The sequence below is a fragment of the Oryx dammah genome, unplaced genomic scaffold, assembly GCF_014754425.2.
Source record: "Oryx dammah isolate SB20612 unplaced genomic scaffold, SCBI_Odam_1.1 HiC_scaffold_28, whole genome shotgun sequence".
NCBI lineage: Eukaryota > Metazoa > Chordata > Mammalia > Artiodactyla > Bovidae > Oryx > Oryx dammah.
The window spans coordinates 98,494,127-98,514,595 of NW_024070212.1; the positions used below are offsets into that span (position 1 = coordinate 98,494,127).

Sequence of the window (20,469 nt, forward strand, 5' to 3'; positions counted from 1 at the left end):
TACACACCAGTGATTTGTTGTTGTTTTGGTCAGTGCATTTTGTAAAAGGCCCAGAAAGGTACTATTTAAGCTTGCAATAATAACAGCTTCTGAGAATGAGCACGGAAGATTAGGATTAATGAATCTGATATCATAAGGGACTTTACTTATGTATATTGTTTAAGTGTGTTACAAAGAAACTATATGCATGTAGTACTTATTTAGCTAAAAATGAATATAAATTCAAGTTGAAATGCTATGTTTTCTATTAGAAAATTAAGGCAAGTATATTGTGGAAGAAAGTAGAAAATGAAACAAAAGCAAGAAAAAAATCATTGATCTACTGTCAGTGACAAGCATCATTAATATTTTATAAACTTACTTCTACTTTTTGTTTTGACATAAACTTAGGCATATGCCATATGCAGAATTTTTCTCCCTACAATTAAAAGCTAATTTTTGTTTCCTAATTTCCTAAATTCATGTAAGGAAATAAAATTCAGTTTTTACTTGTTTATTCCAACTTTTGAAAACTTTTTCAATCTATAGAAAATTGAAATAATGCAATAAACTCCTGTAAGTCCCTTCATCTAGATTCATCAGTTGTTAATATTTTGCTATATTGCTTTATCTATCTGTATTTTTTTTGACAGACCACTTGAAAGCAAATTGCAGACATCATAACACTTAGATACTTTAGTATGTGTTTTCTAAGAATACATTCTATTACAAAGTCATAATATTATTTATACATTAGACAATTAACCTTAATTCAGTAAAATAATTTAATGTACAGTCTCTATTAAAATTTTCTCTGTTTGCCTCCAAAAAGTTTTATAACTTTTAGACCCTGAATTCAGTTACGATTTCATCTGTTTCATTTCATTGGTTATGAATGTTAATCTCTTTTAATTTAGAATATTCTAGGACTTCTCTGGCAGTCCAGTGCTTAAGACTCTGTGCTTCCACTGCAGGGGGTATGGGTTTGATCCCTGGTCAGGGAACTAAGATCCCCCCATGCCATGAGGTATGGCCAAAATTTTTTTAAATCTAAAATGTTCCCCCACATTTTGTTTGTTTGAAGAGTACTGTCAGTTGTCTTTTAGATATTCTGAATATGTCGCTCAGTCATGTCCGACTCTTTGAGACCCCGTGGACTGCAGCACGCCAGGCCTCCCTGTCCATCACCAACTCCCGGAATTTACTCAAACTCATGTCCATTGAGTCGGTGATGCCGTCCAACCATCTCATCCTGTCATCCCCTTCTCCTCCTGCGTTCTGTCTTTCTCAGCATCAGGGTCTTTTCTGATGAGTCAGTTTCTTATGATTAGATTTGAGTTAAACATTTGGCAAGTGTATTTCATTGCTTCAGAAGGTTGATAATGTTGCATGTCTCACTTTTGCTAATAACTGAATTTATAAACCCTTGATTAAGGTGCTAGCTGCCAGACCTCTCCATTGTAAAGGTTACCTTTTCCCCTTTGTGATAAATAAATCATCTTGGAGGCCAATACAGATTTGAATATTGCTCTTTTCACTTAAAATTACAGGTATACATTTTCTATATCATCTTAAAATCACCTGATATACTAAACTATTATGAACATATAGTTTCTTATCTTTATTAAAGACAGATACCTATTTATTCAGATACCTGTTTATGTGAATACTATGTGCCAAGCACTATGTTAAGTACTTTATATACATTTTTTTGTTTCTTTAACATAACAACATCAGTTTATCCTCCAAATGAGATAGACACTATCATTCTCTTTATTTTACAACAGAAAGCTTCAAAGAGGGATAGTAATTCTTACCTTGGTGATTCTCTTCTCTTCCCTCTCTATCTCTTCTTTCTTTTCTTCCTTCCTTTATTTATACTTGTGGTAAAGTATATATAAAATTTACCATCTTAACCATTTTTAAGTGTACAATTCAGTTCCTATTTTTGTGTCACCATTCTCCAGAACTGTTTTCATCTTGCAAGGCTAAAACTTTGTACCCATTAAACATTTCTGAATTCCTCCCCTCCCTGCAACCCCTAGCAATCACCATTCTACATTCTTTCTGTTTGAATTAAACTATCCGAGGAACCTCATGTAAGTGGAATCATAAGTATTTGCCTTTTCCTAACTGGCTTACTTCACTTAGCATAATATCTTCAAGGTTCATTCATGTGATAGCATATGTCAAGATTTCCTTCCTTTTTAAGGCTGAATAACATTCCCTCATGTGCCACATTTTGTTTATCTGTTCATCTATTGATGGACTCTTGGGTTGCTTCTGCCCTTTGGTTATTATAAATAATGCTGTTTTGAACATGAGTGTACAAATATTTTTTGAGACCCTTTTTCAGTCCTTTTGGGTTTGTACCTAGAAGTAGAATTGCTGGATCGTATGGCAATTCTGTTTTTAATTTTTTTTAAAAAGATATTTAAAGATATCAGTCTCTTGGAAATCCGCTTAGTAGTAGTAACACTGATCTATGTATAGAGGACAAACTTAAGCAGAAATTGACCTTCCCTTTATTCTGAAAATCTAAGTAGGTTTGAGGGCTAACAAATTTTTGTGGTTTTGACAACTTGGAATGAAGATCCTCCTGGATTTAGACAGGTTCCCTATGTTTAGTGGATCTCTATGTTTTTTTTTTTTTTTGCCTTGCTCTGGGGCATGTGGGATCTTAGTTCACTGACCAGGGATTGAACCCACGTCCTCTGAATTGGAAATATGGACTGGACTGGACTGCCAGGGAAGTCCTGTGGACCTCTATATTGGATGATACCTTTTTCTTTATCGCCTATAGTCAGTTTTGTGCTTCAAAAATCTGTCCAAATCTATTAATTCTTGGAAGTTTCACTGAAGTCCCATGAAGTTTTCCCCTAAGTGCATCAACATTCATATAAATACCTCTTGTGATATATTTGAGTCTTTATTCTCTTTCTTTACTGATTGGTCAAATTGCTTATTGTTTGTCCTTTTCTAGATGGCTAATTCCAGAAAATTTAAGCCAAATCTTGTACTGCTTTTCTGTTTATATCCTCCCCTCGTACCTCTGCCACCAAAAAGAGAAAAAGAAAAAAGCACTACCCTGAAAGAAATTACCTGGATAAATGAATGATGCACTGGCCCTTAAAAACTATGTTAGAAGTATCATTTAACTAACTGTTCTTGCTGTTGTTTTCATTGTGCTCTTATGATGTACCAGGCCTTTTATTTAGGTACTGCAAAATAAAAATTAATACAATATAGATCCTGGTCTCAAAATGCTTTGTAGCCTAGTGAGGATATATTTATGCACAGAACTATGTCTTGAGTGGTATACTGTTGTTCTGAGGCAGTATGAAGAAGGAAACCACAAACAGTTCCTAGAGACAGACAAGGAAGATGTCAGACAGGAAGGGGATATTTGAGTATGGCCTTCAAAGATAGGTAGAATTTGAGGGGCTAGAAGAAAGAGGAAATATTTTATGCACATTAAAGATATACAGTGTTATGAACATGTTCATCTCCTTGTCCGGTTGTTTAAGGAAGTAGGGTTTTTTATGATTAATTTGAAACAACTTTTTTTATTCCTAAATTTCACACATTGTTTTATCAAAGTTTCTTAAAAGCAGACATTAAAAAAAAAAGACCTCAAGAGTGATAGTTTTCAGATGATGGAAAAAAAAAAAAAAAAGAGGAGTGACTTTCAGAATGGAGAGCCCTTATGAAAAAACAGATGTCTTCTGTAAATAAAGCTGGAAAAATACTGTCAGTGTGTTCTTTGTATATAAATGTCTCTTTTAACTTATCCACGCAGGATCTGAAAAGGAAAGCCACTTCTCTTTCATCAGTCACGAGGTACATGACAACAGAATCATTGATGCACTAGGAAGAGAGTTGGGTTCCAGATCTCACTCAGGGATCTAGAAGAGGGGAGAGACAGCCCGGTGTTGTGCTCAGTTCTTCTGATCAGGGTTCCTGTGGCTCTGAGTGTTTTAATTCTTCCTTCTCCTTCTTCTGTCTAGACACTCTGAAACATTGTGTCTTTGAGTTTTAAGACAGCTGTGTTGTCTGTCCTATATTAATAGCTATACTAAACTTCTGAGGCTGTTGTCTTGTCAAAGAATTTCTGGAGGTTGAAGAGTTAAGTAGATTTTTGTGTTTTCTATTGGAATTTCCACTTGGTGAAGTAGAAATAATATCCTGAAATGATACTCTGAAAGTCCATAAAATGATGACAGTTGTGCATGGCATGTCCCTGTTGTACATGATCTGAAATGAATTTTTTTTTAACCAGTAAGTAATGAGGTCTTTGGTACTTTGTAACTTTTCTACAGCCTCATTCATAATTGCTCAATAGGAAACACATATCTAAGTGAATAATTGAGCTTCTTTTGGTTAAGACAAAATATTTTCTGTCATTTTGTTAGTCTCTCATTTTGATTCTCTCATTTTGATACTACTGAGACTACTTTTGGAGACTGAAAACATAGTTAATTTTCTTGCAGGTAAAGTGTTGAGTTTTTTAAACCTGTGGAGTGTGCATTGAAATTATAAAGTAATATTTTTACATGTAAAATAGATTGAGTTCTACAGTGGATGAATGTTTTAGAAGTAGACTTTGCTCTGTGTATATGGGTAATGGTGTAAGTGGTGTGGCTCAGGTTTTTTGTATCTGACTTGATTGTAAATGATTATAAGGAACTTTGGGTTGCGTTACTCAATATTAGGTCCAGAAGATCCACTGCCTTCTTTCTATATTTAATATGCAATAATATTTTCTGTATAGATATACATTTTATGGTGCTTGGGAGAGATTTTGAGGATGTGGGTTTAGTGTCCTGTAAAGACAGTTTTATTAAATGTTCATTAAATGTTACATAAGCCTTGTGAATGAATCTTTTCTGTGCACAATTAAAACTCCACGAAAGAGACTTTCCGGTTAGTGTCCTAAGGCTCAGAAGCATTGGCCATGAGGAACCAGCCTAATACATTTTCCCCATTTTTCTCTAAGGTATTTTTTTTAAGAAATCATGATTTTTTCCTTTTTTTTTAAAGTAAACTTTTTATTTTGTATTGGAGTATAGCCAATTAACAATGCTGTGATAGTTTCAGGTGGACAGCAAAGTAAGAAGTCATGATTTCTTGAGGTATAATCATGTATTTTCTAGCCAGCTTAATATGAAACAGTTTTGGTCTTCAAAGGAATAAATCCATCTTTGTTAATGCATGTGAAACCCTTATGTAATCAGAGTTTATAGAAAAACATCCCTTACCATGTCTGTTTTATCTGAATTGGCAGTAAAACATCTCAGCATGCTCTACATGTGGAGACTTTGACCTCATATATAGCTGCTGTCCTTGAGTCTCTTGTTCTATTTTGTTTTCTAGGTGCGCCACCGAGCTTCTGGCCAGGTGATGGCTCTTAAGATGAACACGTTGAGCAGTAACCGGGCAAACATGCTGAAAGAAGTGCAGCTCATGAATAGACTCTCCCATCCCAACATCCTTAGGTAATGGCTTTTCCTTCCTTCCAGAGATCAGTGAGAAAGCTGAAACATTATTGGAAACTTGTTAGAATAGTAGTAATAGCTGAAAAGAGGGATTCCAGGTTTCATGCTGAATCTGTCTTGCTGGAATTTAGCTGTGCTGTAGGTCTTTTTCTACCTATTAAAACAAATTTCTGGTAATTAACTGCATTTAATAAGGCAACTTTGGGGACTTCCCTTGGTAGAGCCAGAAAGCTTTCTTAGAGGAGGTTGACTCAAATTGTAACGTGAAGTTTAATAGGCTTTTAGAAGATAGGGAAGGAACTCAGAAAGGAACAAAATTGTTGTTGTTGTTCAGTCGCTAAATTGTGTCTGACTCTTTTTGACCCTGTGGACTGCAGCACATCAGGCTTCCCTGTCCTTCACTATCTCCTGGAGTTTGCTCAAACTCATGTCCATTGAATTGGTGATGCCATCCAATCATCTCATCCTCTGTCTTCCCCTTCTCCTTCTGCCTTCAATCTTTCCCAGCATCAGGGTCTCTTCCAGTGAGTTGGCTCTTTGCATCAGGTGGCCAGAGTATTGGAGCTTCAGCTTCAGCATGAGTCCTTCCAATGAATATTCAGGGTTGATTTCCTTTAAGTCACTGGTTTGAGTTCCTGGCTGTCCAAGGGACTCTCGCTAGTCTTCTAGAAACTCAGAAAGGAACAAAATAATAACAAATAAAGCATAAAGGTAAAAGTACAAAGCTTTTTAAGGAGTCAGTGAATTAAAAGCCCATTTGGCTCTGGAGTATGCAGAAGAGGAGAAAACTAATGCTCCTACTGAAACCCTTAAGGAAAAATGAAGGAATTTTGAGGACTTCACTGGTGGACAGTTGGCTAAGACTCCTCGCTCCCTATGCAGGGGGCCTGGGCTTGATCTCTAGTTAGGGAATTAGATCCTGCATGCCACAACTAAAGATTCTATATTCCACAAGTAAAAGATCCCATATGCAGCAACAAAGATGGAAGATTGTGTGTGCTGCCACTGTGACTGGCACAGTCAAAATAAATAAAATTAGAAAACAAATATATTTTTGAAATGGGAAGGAATTTTGCAGAGCTGAATATCAAGTGCCTATGAAAGAAATTTGCCCAAAAGATCCTTCAAAAGGTAAGGAATGAAGCTTATCTGTAAAGAAGCTAAGTGCTCTCACAGAGGGTATAGGCAGATGTACAGAACTGAGATTCTGATGGCTAGGATGGCAAGAAAAGCTGGCAGCTTCTATGCACCTGCAGAGCCCAAACTGGCATTTGTTGGCAGGATCAGAGGCATCAGTGTTGTTCAGTTCACAGATCTGAAAGACGATGCAACTTCTTCACCTTTGTCAAGTCTTCAATGGCACCTTCATTAAGATCAACTATGCTCCATTTAACATGCCAAGGACCATGGAACCATATATTGCGTGAGGGTAATCGAACCTGCAGTCAGTAGATGAATTGATCTACAGATGTGGTTGTGACAAAATCAACAAGAAGCAAATTTCCCTGACAGATAACACATGGATTGCCTGATGTCTTGGTAAATATAGCATTATCTACATGGAGGATCTGATTTATAAGACCCATACTGTTGGAAAATTCTTCAAAGAAGGAAACAACTTCTTGTGGCCATTCCAGTTCTTTTCTCCATGAGGTGGAATGAAGGAAAAGACCACCCATTTTATTGAAGGTAGAGATGCTGGCCACAGGGAAGACTAGATCAACAGCTTGTTCAAAGGATGAACTAAGATATCGACTGATTATTTTTGTGATCTGGTCAGGAAATAAATAGAGCAATTTATTGGACTGAAAAAAAATTTTGTTAATAATAAAAGCAATGAGAAAACCATTTATTGAAGTCTTCCTTGTATGCTGGATGTTTTGCCTGTTTAAAGAATTAATTTTCACAATTTTTCTTCATTGAAGAAACTGAGGCCAAGAGATTATGTGTTGTCTGAGGTCTGTAACTTTGAGGTAGGACACTTTCTACCATGTTTCTCCTAGAAGAACTTTTTCTATCATGTCTCTTCTAAAGGATTTGACAGGATAGCATTGGTAGATAAATGTGGAAAGGTAGAGCTGGGCCATTCTATGCAGAAATATTTTGCCCAAAGCCAAGAAGATTATATTTTATGTTTTATGTGTTGAATTCTGAACAGGGATTAGATGACAGAGGGAACTAATGGCAAGAGACTGGTGGCCAAGAGATCAGTTAGGGGACATCTACAGTGTTTGAGATGGTTGAGTTTTTTTTTTTTTTCCCTACTATTTAATGTATAGTATACCATATATAGTATATGTTGTTTAGTCACTAAATTATGTTCAACTCTTTGCAGCCCCATGGATTGTAGCCCATCAGGCTCCTCTGTCCATGGAATTTCCCAGGCAAGAATACTGGAGTGTGTCGCCATTTCCTCGAGATGGTTGAGTCTTGATTTGATGTTCTGCTTAGGAATTTTTAAGCTGATTATATTTTCGTCTTGTTTAAAAAATAGTGTTTTATTATTATTGATACATCATCACTGTGGATCATTGAGAAAATAGTATTCTCAAAAACAGGAAAATAAAAAATGGTCCTTAATCTCAGCATCTAGGCATCAAGCTAGTATTAACATTTGATATATATTCTGCCAATCTTCTTTATTCATCACTTCTTTTTTTATTCTCTTCACTATGAACTTGACTGGTAATTGCATGGGAAGATTAACTCTAAACAAATTTTATTTCCTGACAGCAAAGTTTAAAGATGTAGTTGTTATATAAAGAAGTAGAATACTATAGTGTACTGATTAAAAATAGAGGCTCTGGATTCCAGATCAAGCTGCTTGAATTCAAATCCTGGATCTTTGGAAAGTTATTTAACCTCTGACATCCTTAGTTTTCCCATCTATAATGAGGATAATGACCTTAAATCCCTCATAGAGTTGTTATTGAGAATCAATTTAATCCATATAAAGAACCTTGGAATAGTACTTGGTTTTGTTAAGTGTCCAGTAAATGTTAGCTATTATTATTAGTTTCTTTTCCTCCGGCTAGTTCTTTAAATGGCTCACTGCATCCCATCTGTCTTTTATCATTCATTCACTCACCAAACGTTTGTTGAGGGTTTACTGCTGTTTCTAATACATTCAAGAGTTTTCTGCTAGAGTGATGCTGTTGAGTAGAATAGAACTTTCTAAAATGATGGAAATGTTCTTTATCTGTGCTGTTCAATAGCTTCATGTGGCTGATGAGCATTGAAATGTGGCTAGTACAAAGAAGGAACTAAATTTTTTATTTGATTTTATTTAAATTGCCACAGGAAGCTTAGCAGCTACTATATTGGACAATCCTGGGCTTTCAGTCTATGTACATCTTTGCTCTTGTTGAATACCATTCCTATTCTGATGTCTCCTTGGTCTGTTTTCTCAGCCTATCTTTTTTTTTGCCTCGTTGTTCAGGAATGACACACCCTTCCCTTTTAACTTACAAAAAATCATATTCTTTGCTGTGAGCTAAGTTTTCTAACATATAAAATGTAATGTTAATTCTATCTTGATCTTCACAATAAGCCAACAAGTGAGATAATGTATATAAAGTCTATAGATCTGTTATAATCCACAGTAAGCATATAATACATGAAAATTATTATAATGATTATTAACCATGGTGGGTTTGCATTTTGATGGTGACATTTTTTGTCCTGCATAAGCCATCTGTCTCAAATATAGAGCAGTTAAAAGCCTGGAAGTGGATTACTTTTTAAAAGAAGTTCTAGTTGCTTTTATCTTTCATGTTTTCATGCCTTTACTTTCATTGTATATTTTGAATACAACAGAAGGAAATTATCCTATCAAGGGGGCCTAGAGCAAGCAGAGTCCTCTTGGCTTTTGTTAACCAGAGGAGTCCCATAGCAGTAGAAGCATTTATTATACTTCCCTAAGACTGATGTTGAAGCTGAAACTCCAGTACTCTGGCCACTTGATGCGAAGAGCTGACTCATTTGAAAAGACCCTGATGCTGGGAGGGATTGGGGGCAGGAGGAGAAGGGGATAACAGAGGATGAGATGGCTGGATGGCATCACTGACTCGATGGACATGAGTTTGAGTGAACTCTAGGAGTTGGTGATGGACAGGGAGGCCTGGTGTGCTGCACTCCATGGGGTCGCAGAGTCGGATACGACTGAGCAACTGAACTGAACTGAACTGAGGATGCATAACTGTGTTCCAGTCTCAAATTCTTAGAATGTTTATTTCCTTAATGCTTTTCTGTGTGGATCACAATAAACTGCGGAAAATTCTGAAAGAGATGGGAATACCAGACCACCTGACCTGCCTCTTGAGAAACCTGTATGCAGGTCAGGAAGCAGCAGTTAGAACTGGACATGGAACAACAGACTGGTTCCAAATAGAAAAGGAGTACGTCAAGGCTGTATATTGTCACCCTGCTTCTTTAACATATATGCAGAGTACATCATGAGAAACACTGGGCTGGAGGAAGCACAAGCTGGAATCAAGATTGCCAGGAGAAATACAGTAACCTCAGATATGCAGATGACATCACCCTTATGGCAGAAAGTGAAGAGGAACTAAAGAGCCTCTTGATGAAAGTGAAAGAGAAGAGGGAAGAAGTTGGCTTAAAGCTCAACATTCAGAAAACTAATATCATGGCATCCAGTCCCATCACTTCCTGGCAGATAGATGGGGAAACAGTGGAAACAGTGTCAGACTTTATTTTGGGGGGCTCCAAAAATCATTGCAGCTGGTGATTGCAGTCATGAAATTAAAAGATACTTACTCCTTGGAAGGGAAGTTATGACCAACCTGGACAGTATATTAAAAAGCAGAGACATTACTTTGTCAACAAAGGTCCGTCTAGTCAAGGTTTTTCCAGTAGTCATGTATGGATGTGAGAGTTGGACTCTAAAGAAAGCTGTGTGCCAAAGAATTGATGCTTTTGAAGTGTGGTGTTGGAGAAGACTCTTGAGAGTCCCTTGGACTGCAAGGAGATCCAACCAGTCCATCCTAAAGGAGATCAGACCTGGGTATTCATTGGTAGGACTGATTTTGAAGCTGCAACTCCAATACTTTGGCCACCTGATGCGAAGAGCTGACTCATTTGGAAAGACCCTGATGCTGGGAATGATTGAGGGCAGGAGGAGAAGGGGACGACAGAGGATGAGATGGTTGGATGGCATCACTGACTCAATGGACATGGTTTTGGGTGGACTCCGGCAGTTGGTGATGGACAGGGAGGCCTGGTGTGCTGCGATTCATGGGGTCACAAAGAGTCAGACACGACTGTGCGACTGAACTGAACTGAATGCCTTTTTTTTTTTTTTTTTTTTTGCTGAAGCAAGGAATACAACTTTATTGGAAAGCTAGGCGTCCTAGAAGATGGCAGGCTAGTGCCCCCGCGTATCATCTTATCTGGGTCTGCATGCCAGTTTCTTTTATAGACAGAGAAGAGTAGGAGGTGAGGAAAGTGAAACTGACGCCGCTCAGTCGTGTCCGACTCTTTTCGACCCCATGGACTGGAGCCTACCAGGCTCCTCTGTCCATGGGATTTTCCAGGCAAGGGTACTGGAGTGGGCTGCCATTTCCTTCTCCGTGAATGCTTTTCTAGTTGTCTTAGAAATTTACTGTTCATACTTAATATTTTTTGTGATTCAAATTTTTTGTTCCTATTTGTTAGTATGGCTCTTAGCCTATTTTCAAGCTGTTAGTATAGGTTAGTTTTTTTTAGAGATACAAAAGCTGAGACAGAAATATGCACCAAAGTTTTCCTTCAAGATGGGATTTAAATTGGGAAGAATCCATCTCTTGGAACCCTAGGATTTTCACCAACTTGCATCCTCGGGGGCTTAACCTCAGGAGGGAGGTGGCTGAGCAGATGAGCCTTTCGGTTTCCATATCTGTTTCATCCAGCCAGAGAAGCTGTTTTATACTGAACTTCCATCTAAGAGTTTTGCAAAAAAGATCTCCTACTTAAAGAAAAAGTTGAAAATTGCTACATTAGTGATTTTGAAGGTGTACTTGGGGAAAAAAAGGCTATCTGCATGTGCTGCCAGATGGTGGGCATCTGATCCTCTGGGCATGAATTGGTCCTCTGCTGGCACAGCTATTCTGTGCCCAGCATGAGTGAATGAGCTGAACCTTTGCAGTTTTATTTCTCTTTTTCTGACCCCAGCCTCCCTATTTCCTCTTTTCTTTTTATCTTTCTCCCTCCTAAGATTTCTAGTTGGAAGGAAGAGAGTGGCCCTGGTGAGACACAGAGGCAAGTATATGTGTATATTTTGTTTGTGTGTATGTATTTTTTTAATACATGGATACGGTTAAGATTGTTTTATCATCAGTTGCTCTAACTTATCGGTTGAAAAAAGGAACAACAAAATGCTTTGTTGAGGGCAGGGACCGATAGTTTGGACCTCTTGTGAATAAGGTTGTTTATGCCAGGAAGTCTTATGCTCAAAGATCTGTAATCTAATTCTGTGCCCTGCTCACTTCCACTCCCCAATGGCCTTTTTGAGGACCTGTACCAAGATTTGTTCTCATACCTCTTTGTTATTCTTCACGCCATGAGAAATTTAATATTTCTTTTAGACTCCTTGTTGACAATCTCATGTTTACTTCTTTTTAGGCCACATTCTGGATTTATTTTCCTATCTACCTATTTTTATTCAGAATCCATATTCAACAATATGATTGCCATTTTGTTAAAATGAAGAATATGCTTTCAAATCACCAAATATTTATTTAGAACTACACAGTCCAACCCCATGCTAGGTAATACCATATCTCCCAGATGGTCTCCTTAGGAAGCAAACTGTATACCTAGGAAACAGACTAATATCTGCTAATGCTATGAGGATGTGTCAGAGTATTTTCCCAACCTCATTATTAAGATAGCAGTCTTTCCAGTTACTCATTATGAAATCCCAAACTCATCTCTAGTTATTCCTTTTATTCCTTGCTTCTAATCAGAAACTAGCTCTTGATTTTAAACTTTCAAAGACTTTAGCATCTTCTTCTTCCCCTATGCATCTGTCAGTTCAATCCTCTTCACTTTTGCCTTGAATGAATTGCCCTCCTTTTCACTTTTCCTGATACATAGCTCTAACTGTATAGCTTATACAAAGACCTGGCTCATTGGGAAAGACCCTGATTCTGGGAAAGCAAAAGGAGAAGGGAAGGCAAAAGGAGGAGAGAGCAGCAGAGGATGAGTGCGTTAGACAGAATCATTGACTCAATGGACATGAATTTGAGCAAACTCCAGGAGATAGTGAAGAACAAGGAAGCCTGGTGTGCTGCAGTTCATGGGGTTACAAAGAGTCGGACGCAACTTAGCGACTGAACATTTCTTAAAAACTTTTTGTGGCTCCCATTTATTTCAGAATTGAATCAGAAATTCTTTAGACAGACAGCTAATGTCTGCTCTGTTTTTCTAGCCTTATCTTCAGCTATTCTTATGCACATTCTTGTACACTCTGTGATTTCCTAATTGTGTTCTCTTGGACAAGTTATTTGACCTCTGGGCTTTGGTTTCCCCTTTTGTTAAATGAGAAGAATGGATCAGCTTAGAAATCATGTGGAATTAATGTTGAATAGTTTTTAAATGATCAGGTTTGAAAAATATATTATCTCAGGGTGTGTTTGAGTTGTGTGTGTGCACATATTGTTCAGAATAAATGGGAAGCATTTAAAAATGATGGATTAAAGTTCACCTTTTTGATTTTATCATTGTAATCCTAGTGAGTAACTAAATGAGAGTGTCAATATAGCCATCAAAGCAAATTTTAATACTTGAACGTTGGTAAGGGGAATCTTAATATTGTTTTCTCTTCTCTGTACTAAGCTAGAAAGTCTGATAACTTATGAATTGAGTCTGAGTTCTAATTTCATATAACCAGAAAGTTTTTGTTTAAAATAAATGTGGAATAAGCTTCAGTACTATTTATGTCATTGTCTGTGGATAGTGAAGTAGTGTAACCCCAAAAAGAAGGTGATTTTTAAGAAATTTATTGAGATATAATTGACATACAATGTAAGATGATTGTTAATATAAACGATGGGTACCAATTATTGAGCACCTGTTTTGGGCCACTGTTGATCATATTCCTTTTACTTTCTAGATGTCTCCCCTTCTCAGCAAATGGAATTACCATTCATCTGTTACTTATGCCAAAACCCTAGGTGTCATCTTTAATATTTTTCCTTTGTACCCTACTTCAAACCTTCAAGTAGTTTAGCATTATTTTTAAAATATTCCCTGAGTCTGACTACCACTTATTACCTCCATAGCCACCATCCTACTTCAACACTCTTAGTTGATCTCCCAGATCCCCTCTTGCTTTATGGTAGCCAGTTTGAGCTTGAAGAAGGTAAATCAGATCATACCATCCTCCTCTGCTGAATTTCCTTCTATGACTTTTTGTCACTCTTCAAATGAAGTCTAAACTCAGGGCTTTGATATTGAGATGCGTGCATACAAGACCTTAAATGAGTTGACCTATCTGCTTCTCTGACCTTATTTTCTTCTTCTTTTTTTAAAATGTAGACCATTTTTAAGGTCTTTATTGAATTTGTTACAGTATTGCTTCTGTTTTATGTTTTTTGGCTATGAGGTTATGTTTTTTGGCTACGAGGCATGTGGGATCTTAGCTCCCCGACCAGGGGTTGAACCTGTATCCCTTGCATTGGAAGGCAAAGTCTTAACCACTGGACCGCTAGGGAAGTCCCTGGCCTTATTTCTGATCGCTCTTTCTTAGCTTACACCATCCTAACCACCCTCACTGGCCTTTTTGTTTCTCAGATACACCAACGTCTTTCATACTTCAGGGTCTTTGTACTTTCTTTTCCCTTTTCCTATAATGTCTTTGTTCCAGAATCATTTAGCATGCTTCTTCTGAGATATCTCATCCTCAAAGAGACTTTTGTTGACCAGCCTGTCTAAAATAGCCATCCAGTATCACTCTTCACCCCCTCATTATTATGCTTTGTCTACATCATTCTTATCATCTTTGAAAATATCTTGTTTATTTGTTTACTTATTGTTTATAGCCTTCAGATAGGGTGAGTTCCCTGAAGGTAGTGTCTATAGAGGCAGATGCTACATAGAAGCAAGCCAGTTTGCATCACAGAAACCTACAAAACCTACAGTTCAGCTCTGGAACTGAAGGTGGATATCAGGCTTGGGCTGAAAACAGGAGGACTATTGAAAGTCTTTTCAGGGGTAACTGGGCCTAAAAGTCACCATCTCTATTCATTGCAATGAATCAGTTAAGTCTCACCTACCTCAACAAGAGGTGAATTTTTATTTTTGGTAAAAAATTGAACCATACATGCTTCATACTAGGTAAGCATCTAGTATGACAGCTGATGGAGAAGGAATGTTATCCTGAGAAGAGGGAAATGAAGGGACTGTCTATGTACTGAATGGTGAGGCTCTTGAGACTTCTAGTCCTCTTCTATCCTTTGACTCTTAAGCAGGTAGGAATTATCCCCATCCCACCCTCAACTGCCAGGAAACTGGTAGATTTGGAGAAATTGAAGAGCCCCAAGTAAAAGAAGAAAACTTTGAAGTATAACCAGCAAAAAAACTAATTATTATCTTCTAAATATACTTCTTCTAGGAGAGGTTTGAGAAGGAGCTGCATCTATGAAATAAGAATAATATACTGTAAAATAGGAGTAATTAACCATAAAGATTCTTGAAAATTTTAAAATGTGGTTATATGTTTATATATAGTTTTATATGATTCTTTATTTATGGTTTTAAGTATTTGATTGGCCTGCCAAGGAGATAAAGAGGAAATCATCCATTAATGGTAAAAAACCAAAGATGGAAAATAAGAGAGAAAAGAATTAAAAAGTAAAGGATCAATCTAGGAAGTCTGTTTTTGACTAATACAAGAACATTTTCTACAACCAAGGGGCATAAACTTCCAAAGTGAAAGGGCCTCCTAAGTGCTCAGCACAATGAATGAAAAAAAGGCCCATCCCAGAGCATATAGTTGTGAAATTTTAGAATATGGGTAATAAAAATAAGATTCTAAGTACTTCGACAGCATAGGGGTGGAGAGAACCAGAGGCCATATAAAGAACTGAAAATTCAAATGGTATCAGACTTCTCAAAACCAGCTCTGGGGGCTTCCCTGGTGGTCCAGTGGTTAAGAATCCTCCTTCCAAAGCAAGGGTCACAGGTTTGATTCCCCAGTCTGGGAAGATCCCACATGCTTTGGAACAACTAAGCCCCTGGGCCACAACTACTGAGCCCATATACTGCAGCTGCTGAAGCCCTTGCGCTTAGAGCCTGTGCTACTCAACAAGAGGAGCCACCATGATGAGCAGCCTGCACACCTCAGTGAAGAGTAGCCCTCACTTGTGGGAACTAGAGGAAGTCCACGTGAAGCAACGAAGACTCACAGCCAAAAAATAAACAAATAAATCTTAAAAAAAAACCCAAAACCCAGCTCTGGAACCTCCACCAGTAGAACAATGCTTTCTGAGAGAAAATTATTTCTTACTTAGAATTCTTTATCCAGTCAAACTACCAGTCAGGCATGAGAGTAAAGACATTTTCAGACATGCACGGTTTTGAAAATGTTACCTCTCGTGAGCTGTTTCTTATGAAGTGCTGGACTATGACCCCCATCAAAAGTAAGGGGGCAAACAAAACAACAGATAAAAATAAAAAGGCATAAGATCTGTAAAGAAAGGTGATAGCAAGTCCCAGGGTGACTGCTGGGCAATAGTCTAGAGAATAAGCAGTCTAAACTGGAGTGGGAGGATCAAGAACTTCAGGAGAGAGATTGGGCAGTGGAGTTTGAGGAAAGAATTTATATATTCCCAGATGTGTTTGACAGGATGGACATTCGTGTTCGGAAAAATTTTGCAGTTCTGTTGGAGGATTTGGGGAAGAATTGAGGTCAGTCAGTTCAGTCGTTCAGTCATGTCCAACACTTTGCAACCCGATGAATTGCAGCACGCCAGGCCTCCCTGTCCATCACCAACTTCCAGAGACTACCGAAACACATGTCCATTGAGTCGGTGATGCCATCCAACCATCCATCCTCCGTCATCCCCTTCTCCTCCTGCCCTCAATCTTTCCCAGCATCAGGGTCTTTTCAAATGAGTCAGCTCTTCGCATCAGGTGGCCAAAGTATTGGAGTTTCATCTTAACGACTGATCTCCTTTAGAATGGACTGGTTGGATCTCCTTGCAGTCCAGGGGACTCTCAAGAGTCTTCTCCAATACCACAGTTCAAAAGAAGCAATTCTTTGGCACTCAGCTTTCTTTATAGTCCAACTCTCACATCCATACATGACCACTGGAAAAACCATAGCCTTGATTAGACGAACCTTTGTTGGCAAAGCAATGTCTCTGCTTTTCAGTATGCTATCTAGGTTGATCATAACTTTCCTTCCAAAGAGTAAGCGTCTTTTAATTTCATGGCTGCAATCACCATCTGCAGTGATTTTGGAGCCCCCCAAAATAAAGTCTGACACTGTTTCCACTGTTTCCCCATCTATTTCCCATGAAGTGATGGGACTGGATGCCATATTAGTTTTCTGAATGTTGAGCTTTAAGCCAACTTTTTCCCTCTCCTCTTTCACTTTCATCAAGAGGCTCTTTAGTTCTTCACTTTCTGCCATAAGGATGGTGTCATCTGCATATCTGAGGTTATTGATATTTCTCCCGGCAATCTTGATTCCAGCTTGTGCTTCCTCCAGCCCAGCATTTCTCATGATGTCCTCGGCATAGAAGTTAAAGAAGCAGGGTGACAATATACAGCCTTGAGTACTCCTTTTCCTATTTGGAACCAGTCTGTTGTTCCATGTCCAGTTCTAACTGTTGCTTCCTGACCTGCATATAGGTTTCTCAAGAGTCAGGTTAGGTGGTCTGGTATTCCCATCTCTTTCAGAATTTTCCACAGTTTATTGTGATCCACAGTCAAAGGCTTTGGCATAGTCAATAAAGGAGAAATAGATATTTTTCTGGAACTCTCTTGCTTTTTCAATGATCCAGCAGATGTTGGCCATTTGATCTCTGGTTCCTCTGCCTTTTCTAAAACCAGCTTGAACATCTGGAAGTTCATGGTTCACGTATTGCTGAAGCCTGGCTTGGAGAATTTTGAGCATTACTTTACTAGTGTGTTTGATGAGTGCAATTGTGCAGTAGTTTGAGCATTCTTTTGCATTGCCTTTCTTTGGGATTGGAATGAAAACTGACCTTTTCTAGTCCTGTGGCCACTGCTGAGTTTTCCAAATTTGCTGGTATATTGAGTGGAGCACCTTCACAACATCATCTTTCAGGATTTGAAATAGCTCAACTAGAATTCCATCACCTCCACTAGCTTTGTTCATAGTGATGCTTTCTAAGGCCCACTTGACTTCACATTCCAGGATGTCTGGCTCTAGGTGAGTGATCACACCATTGTGATTATCTTGGTCATGAAGATCTTTTTTGTACAGTTCTCCTGTGTATTTTTGCCACCTCTTCTTAATATCTTCTGCTTCTGTTAGGTGCATACCATTTCTGTCCTTTATCAAGCCCATCTTTGCATGAAATGTTCCCTTGGTATCTCTGATTTTCTTGAAGAGACCTCTAGTCTTTCCCATTCTGTTGTTTTCCTCTATTTCTTTGCATTGATTGCTGAGGAAGGCTTTGTTATCTCTCCTTGCTATTCTTTGGAACTCTGCATTCAGATGCTTATATCTTTCCTTTTCTCCTATGCTTTTCACTTTTCTTCTTTTCACAGCTACTTGTAGGGTCTCCTCAGATAGCCATTTTACATTTTTGCATTTCTTTTCCACGGGGATGGTCTTGATCCCTATCTCTTGTACAATGTCAGGAACCTCTGTCCATAGTTCATCAGGCACTCTGTCTATCAGATTTAGTCCCTTAAATCTATTTCTTACTTCCACTGTAGTGGAAGATTAAGGGATTTGATTTAGGTCATACCTGAATGGTCTAGTGGTTTTCCCTTCTTTCTTCAATTTAAGTCTGAATTAGGCAATAAGGAATTCGTGATCTGAGCCACAGTCAGCTCCCAGTCTTGTTTTTGCTGACTGTATAGAGCTTCTCCGTCTTTGGCTGTAAAGAATATAATCAATCTGATTTCGGTGTTGACCATCTGGTGATGTCCATGTGCAGAGTCTTCTCTTGTGTTGTTGGAAGAGGGTGTTTGCTATGACCAGTGCGTTCTCTTGGGAAAACTCTATTTGCCTTTGCCCTGCTTCATTCCGTACTCCAAGGCCAAATTTGCCTGTTACTCCAGGTGTTTCTTGACTTCCTATTTTTGCATTCCAGTCCCCTATAATGAAAAGGACGTCTTTTTGGGGTGTTAGTTCTAGAAGGTCTTGTAGGTCTTCATAGAACTGTTCAACTTCAGTGTCTTCAGCATTACTGGTTGGGGCATAGGCTTGGATTACCGTGATATTGAATGGTTTGCCTTGGAAACGAACAGAGATCATTCTGTCGTTTTTGAGATTGCATCCAAGTACTGCATTTCAGACTCTTTTGTTGACCATGATGGCTATTCCATTTCTTCTAAGGGATTCCTGCCCACAGTAGTTGATATAATGGTCATCTGAGTTAAAGTCACCCATTCCAGTCCATTTTAGTTTGCTGATTCCTAGAATGTCGATGTTCACCCTTGCCATCTCCTGTTTGACCACTTCCAAGTTGCCTTGATTCATGGACCTGACATTCCAGGTTCCTATGCAATATTGCTCTTTTCAGCATCAGACCTTGGTTCTGTCACTAGTCGCATCCACAACTGGGTATTGTTTTTGCTTTGGCTCCATCCCTTCATTCTTTCTGGAGTTATTTCTCCACTGGTCTCCAGTAGCATATTGGGCCCCTACTGACCCGGGGAGTTACCCTTTCAGTATGCTATCATCTTGCCTTTTCATACTGTTCATGGGGTTCTCAAGGTAAGAATACTGAAGTGGTTTGCCATTCCCTTCTCCAGTGGACCACATTCTGTCAGACCTCTCCACCATGACCCACCCATCTTGGGTTGCCCTGCGGGCATGGCTTAGTTTCATTGAGTTAGACAAGGCTGTGGTCTGTGTGATCAGATTGGCTAGTTTTCTATGATTATGGTTTCAGTGTGTCTGCCCTCTGATGCCCTCTGGCTACACCTCTTACTTGGGTTTCTCTTACTTTGGATGTGGGGCATGGCTGCTCCAGCAAAGTGCTGCCGCTGCTACTTACCTTGGATGAGGCGTATCTCTTCACGGCCACCCCTCCCGACCTTGAATGTGGAGTAGCTCCTCTCGGCCCTCCTGTGCCTGCCCAGCCGGCCCTCCTGTGCCCGCCCAGCCGCCTCTCTTTGGACGTGGGGTTGCTCCTCTTGGAGCAAGTTGGGTAAACAAGTCTGGAATTTAGAGGAGAGGTTCAGGATGATTTTATCACTTAATAGTTAGGGGACCTTAGATAAGTTATATAACCTCTATCACCTCAGTTTTCTCATCTGTGAAGTAGAAAAGAATAGTATTACTACTGTACCAGGTTGGTGGTACTCTTAATCTTGGAGACAGTTTTGGGAAAAGGAATAGCTTTATTGCTTTGCCAGGCAAAGAGGGACACAGGAGGCTCATGCTCTGATAAAAACTGTATGTCCCAATCCAGGGCGATTTGGTGAGATTTATAGCAATGGTTCAAGGGCAGGGTTGCTGATAAGGATCAAGGTGTGTGCAAGGCTTGTCCTTCTTTTATCTGGCCTTAGGTGGTCTTCTCATGGTCTTCCTGAGGTTAATCGAACTATGATCTCCTCTGGAATGAAGAATGCTAACATCTTCCACTTGTTGGAGATTTTAATTCTGTAGAAGGGCTCAAAGATACTATGTTTTATCTCTTGAGATGGAACCAGGACCCTGCCCCCAAACTGTTGTTTGTTTCTCTCTCTCTCTTTTCTGGTTTAAAATAATTTTTTATTGCCCGGGATATTTTTTATTCTGTCTTTTGTTTATTTTCTTTTTTAATAACTATAAATTCAAACTGGCCTTTGT

General features: G+C 38.7%; 1 protein-coding gene across 2 annotated transcripts in view; it reads left to right on the plus strand.

Annotated features, from left to right (window-relative positions):
• Nucleotides 1–20,469, plus strand: part of TESK2 (testis associated actin remodelling kinase 2) — a 137,322-nt gene that overhangs the window by 61,692 nt on the left and 55,161 nt on the right. For both annotated transcript variants that reach the window (XM_040231309.1, XM_040231310.1), the window contains exon 3: nt 5,353–5,474. In XM_040231309.1, coding sequence (XP_040087243.1) covers nt 5,353–5,474 — 122 coding nt within the window. The remainder of the gene's footprint in view (nt 1–5,352; nt 5,475–20,469) is intronic.